The 2,751-nt window shown below is 48.2% G+C and overlaps 1 protein-coding gene across 1 annotated transcript; it reads left to right on the top strand.

Annotated features, from left to right (window-relative positions):
• The first annotated feature begins 552 nt into the window (after nucleotides 1-552).
• Nucleotides 553-1,003, top strand: LOC133235484 (ubiquitin-like protein 5). The gene has a single exon (XM_061397037.1). The coding sequence runs from the start codon at nucleotides 657-659 to the stop codon at nucleotides 876-878; it is 222 nt and encodes a 73-aa protein (XP_061253021.1). The 5' UTR covers nucleotides 553-656; the 3' UTR covers nucleotides 879-1,003.
• Nucleotides 1,004-2,751: the final 1,748 nt, after the last annotated feature.

Genomic DNA, 2,751 nt, shown 5'->3' with positions numbered 1-2,751 from the left:
TAAAGCTCATGACATTGCGTAGAATTTTGTTCACGATAGTTTTATGAAAAAAATGTTAGCACTGGAAATAACTGAATAGAACCACAAAAACTCTCTTCGAATATGTAACATATATAAGAATCTAATGATTCCTTTGATATGACTATGCGTTACTATTAGGAATCTGTTTTCTACTTAGTAAAAATGAGGCCAACAGCCTGACAGGAAATGGGAAAGTACAGTTTATAGAACCTTAGGGAAGAACCTCAGTTGGTACTTCTTGGGCTCATAGAATTCTTTCTCAGACTTGTCCTGATCTAGTCACCACTTAAAATTCCTCAAGCCAACGAAACAACCCCCCTCCAACCTTCTGAATTTTCTTCTTCCCTCCCTTCTTTCCAGACAGCTGGCTCATGGTTGTCCACCTGCAAAACCAGTGTAAACCATTAAACTGGATTAGGAGGAAAGACCAGATACTGCAGAGTCTTGTCTCATGTTTTACAATGTCCATTTGCATTAACGATAACCCAGATGGCAAGTGGCAAGCTTCCCTTAAGAAGACCATTAGAGTCGTGCGAGGAGGTTGTGGCGTCTGCTGCTTCCAGGCGATTTGAGGGAACCCCTGAAGTCTCGATTCAGTTGCCTCCCAGTCCCCGCTTTGTGTTGCTCCAGCCAGGATGATCGAGGTTGTTTGCAACGACCGTCTGGGGAAGAAGGTGCGTGTTAAGTGCAGTACGGATGACACCATCGGGGACCTTAAGAAGCTGATCGCAGCCCAAACTGGCACCCGTTGGAACAAGATCGTATTGAAGAAGTGGTACACGATTTTTAAGGACCATATATCTCTGGGGGACTATGAAATCCACGATGGGATGAACCTGGAGCTTTATTACCAATAGAGCAGAATTCCTTCTTCCTGCCCTTCCCCCTCCTCCCACCCTCACTCCCCACACTAATATGGATGCTTGGTTTTGGAAACTCATGTTAATAAAAACTTAGAGGCTGAAAAAAAAAAAAAAAAGAAGAAGAACATTAGCTTCTAGTTTCTAGAATCCTCTGATCAATCATTTATTAGACATAAATGGCTACTGGATTAGTTTTCTAGGGCTACTATAACAAAGTTCCAGAAACTGGGTGGCCTAAACAGCAGCCATTTATTGTCTGGCAGCTCTCCAGGTTAGATGTCCAAAATCAAGCTGCTGGCAGGTTGGTTTCTTCTGGAGGCGGGGAGAGGGGTCTCCATGCCATCTCCTAGCTTCAGGGATCTGTTGGCTATCTTTGGTGCTCCTTGGCTTATAGACGCCTCACCCCATGTCTGCTTTCGTCTTCATGTGCCATTCTGTGTGAATGTTTTCAAATCTCCCATTTTCATAAGGACAGCAGTATATTTGGTGTCCTCCTTTTAACCTGATTAACTCTGCAAAGACCCTATCTCCAAATTCAGTCACATTCTGAGGTGCTGAGTTAGCACCTCTACAGATGAATTTGGGGAGCACGCAACTCAGCCCGTAAGAGCTGCCAAGTGCCAAACACTGTGCTATGAACTTGAAGGGGAAGGGTGGTACCAAGATGAATACGGTATGGCCCCTGACCTCCCCGGCTGGCAATTTAGTGAGAGAGGCGGGTTGATATGCAAACGAAGGCAAATAAAAGAAGGGAATTTATAGCCAACTACAGCCACTGCTGGGCCTGAGGGAGCAGGAAGCCCAGGCCGATTGTTTCTGGGGAGGGAGGCGGGGAGAGCTTGGCCCAGGCTTTGACTCGAATTCCCTCTTTATTCGTGGACCTGTGGGCGTGTCGTCCCTCACTCCTCCTGGAAGTAGCTGCAGTGGGTACCCTGCTGAGGGGTGGGTAGGGAGGGCAGGGTCCTCGTGCCTCACTGTCAGGTGGGGAGTGAGCCCCTGGTTCTGTGACGGGTGGATGGGAGAGCAGAGCCCTGATGTTCCGGGTCAGGAGGAAGGGAGAGCACCCAGCGCAGACAGACACCTGCAGGGATGGGGTATGGGTGCTGTCTTTAGCCCACGTGCGTCAGGGACCCAGAGCTGGGGGCACGGGAGAGGGGTCCCCGCAGTGGCCTCACAGCTGCACAGCTCTTGGGAAAAAGCAGGCCCAGGATGTCTCTTCAGGTGCTTTCCTGTTCTCTAACCTAAATTCTTCCTCCTGAAGACCCTTCCCTGCGGCCCTCTCTTCAGTCACCCTGAGAAGGCCAGAGAAAATCCAATCAAAGCAACCACACGAGCTTGAGACTAGTATCCTTTATGGACTGTTAGCAAATTTCAAAGATTTATGGTTCAACTGTTCTTTGGAGGATCATTTGAGTTCCTGCTGGAGGGACTGGAACGGGTGGGAAATGGAAAAAAGAAAGGCAAGGAAAGAAAGAAGGCGGGGATACCGGAAGAGAGGGGAGGGGGGCAGGGAGAGAAGGGACTTCTATGACAGGAACCCAAACCAGACTCTGAGTTTTTTTTTTTCCTACTCAAATCCACCACTTCGCAGAGTTACATCTCTAAAACACTGAGTGATTCCCCACTAAAGGCAATTTGTTACTACTCCTATCACCTCTAAGACAAAATCCAGACCCCTTGGCACATCACACTGAACCTCCCAGCCAGGCTGCGGACTCCTGCCAGCTTCTCAAACTTCCCTCCTCTTCTTTCCTACCCCGACCTCTACCCTGCCTCACAGTGGTAATTCCCATTCCTACAACACACCTTGGAGCTGTGTCCTTGCTGTTCTCTCTGCCTAATCTTCCAAATTTGTTCCTCATTTGAA

The sequence above is a fragment of the Bos javanicus genome, chromosome 2 (genome assembly GCF_032452875.1).
Source record: "Bos javanicus breed banteng chromosome 2, ARS-OSU_banteng_1.0, whole genome shotgun sequence".
In the NCBI taxonomy this organism is placed as follows: Eukaryota; Metazoa; Chordata; class Mammalia; order Artiodactyla; family Bovidae; genus Bos; species Bos javanicus.
Note: the sequence above shows the minus strand (reverse complement) of the source record. Positions and strands in the feature narration are given on the sequence as shown.

Excerpts from the sequence above, each read along its gene's own strand:
- LOC133235484 (XM_061397037.1), top strand. The coding sequence starts at position 657 with ATGATCGAGGTTGTTTGCAACGACCGTCTGGGGAAGAAGGTGCGTGTT.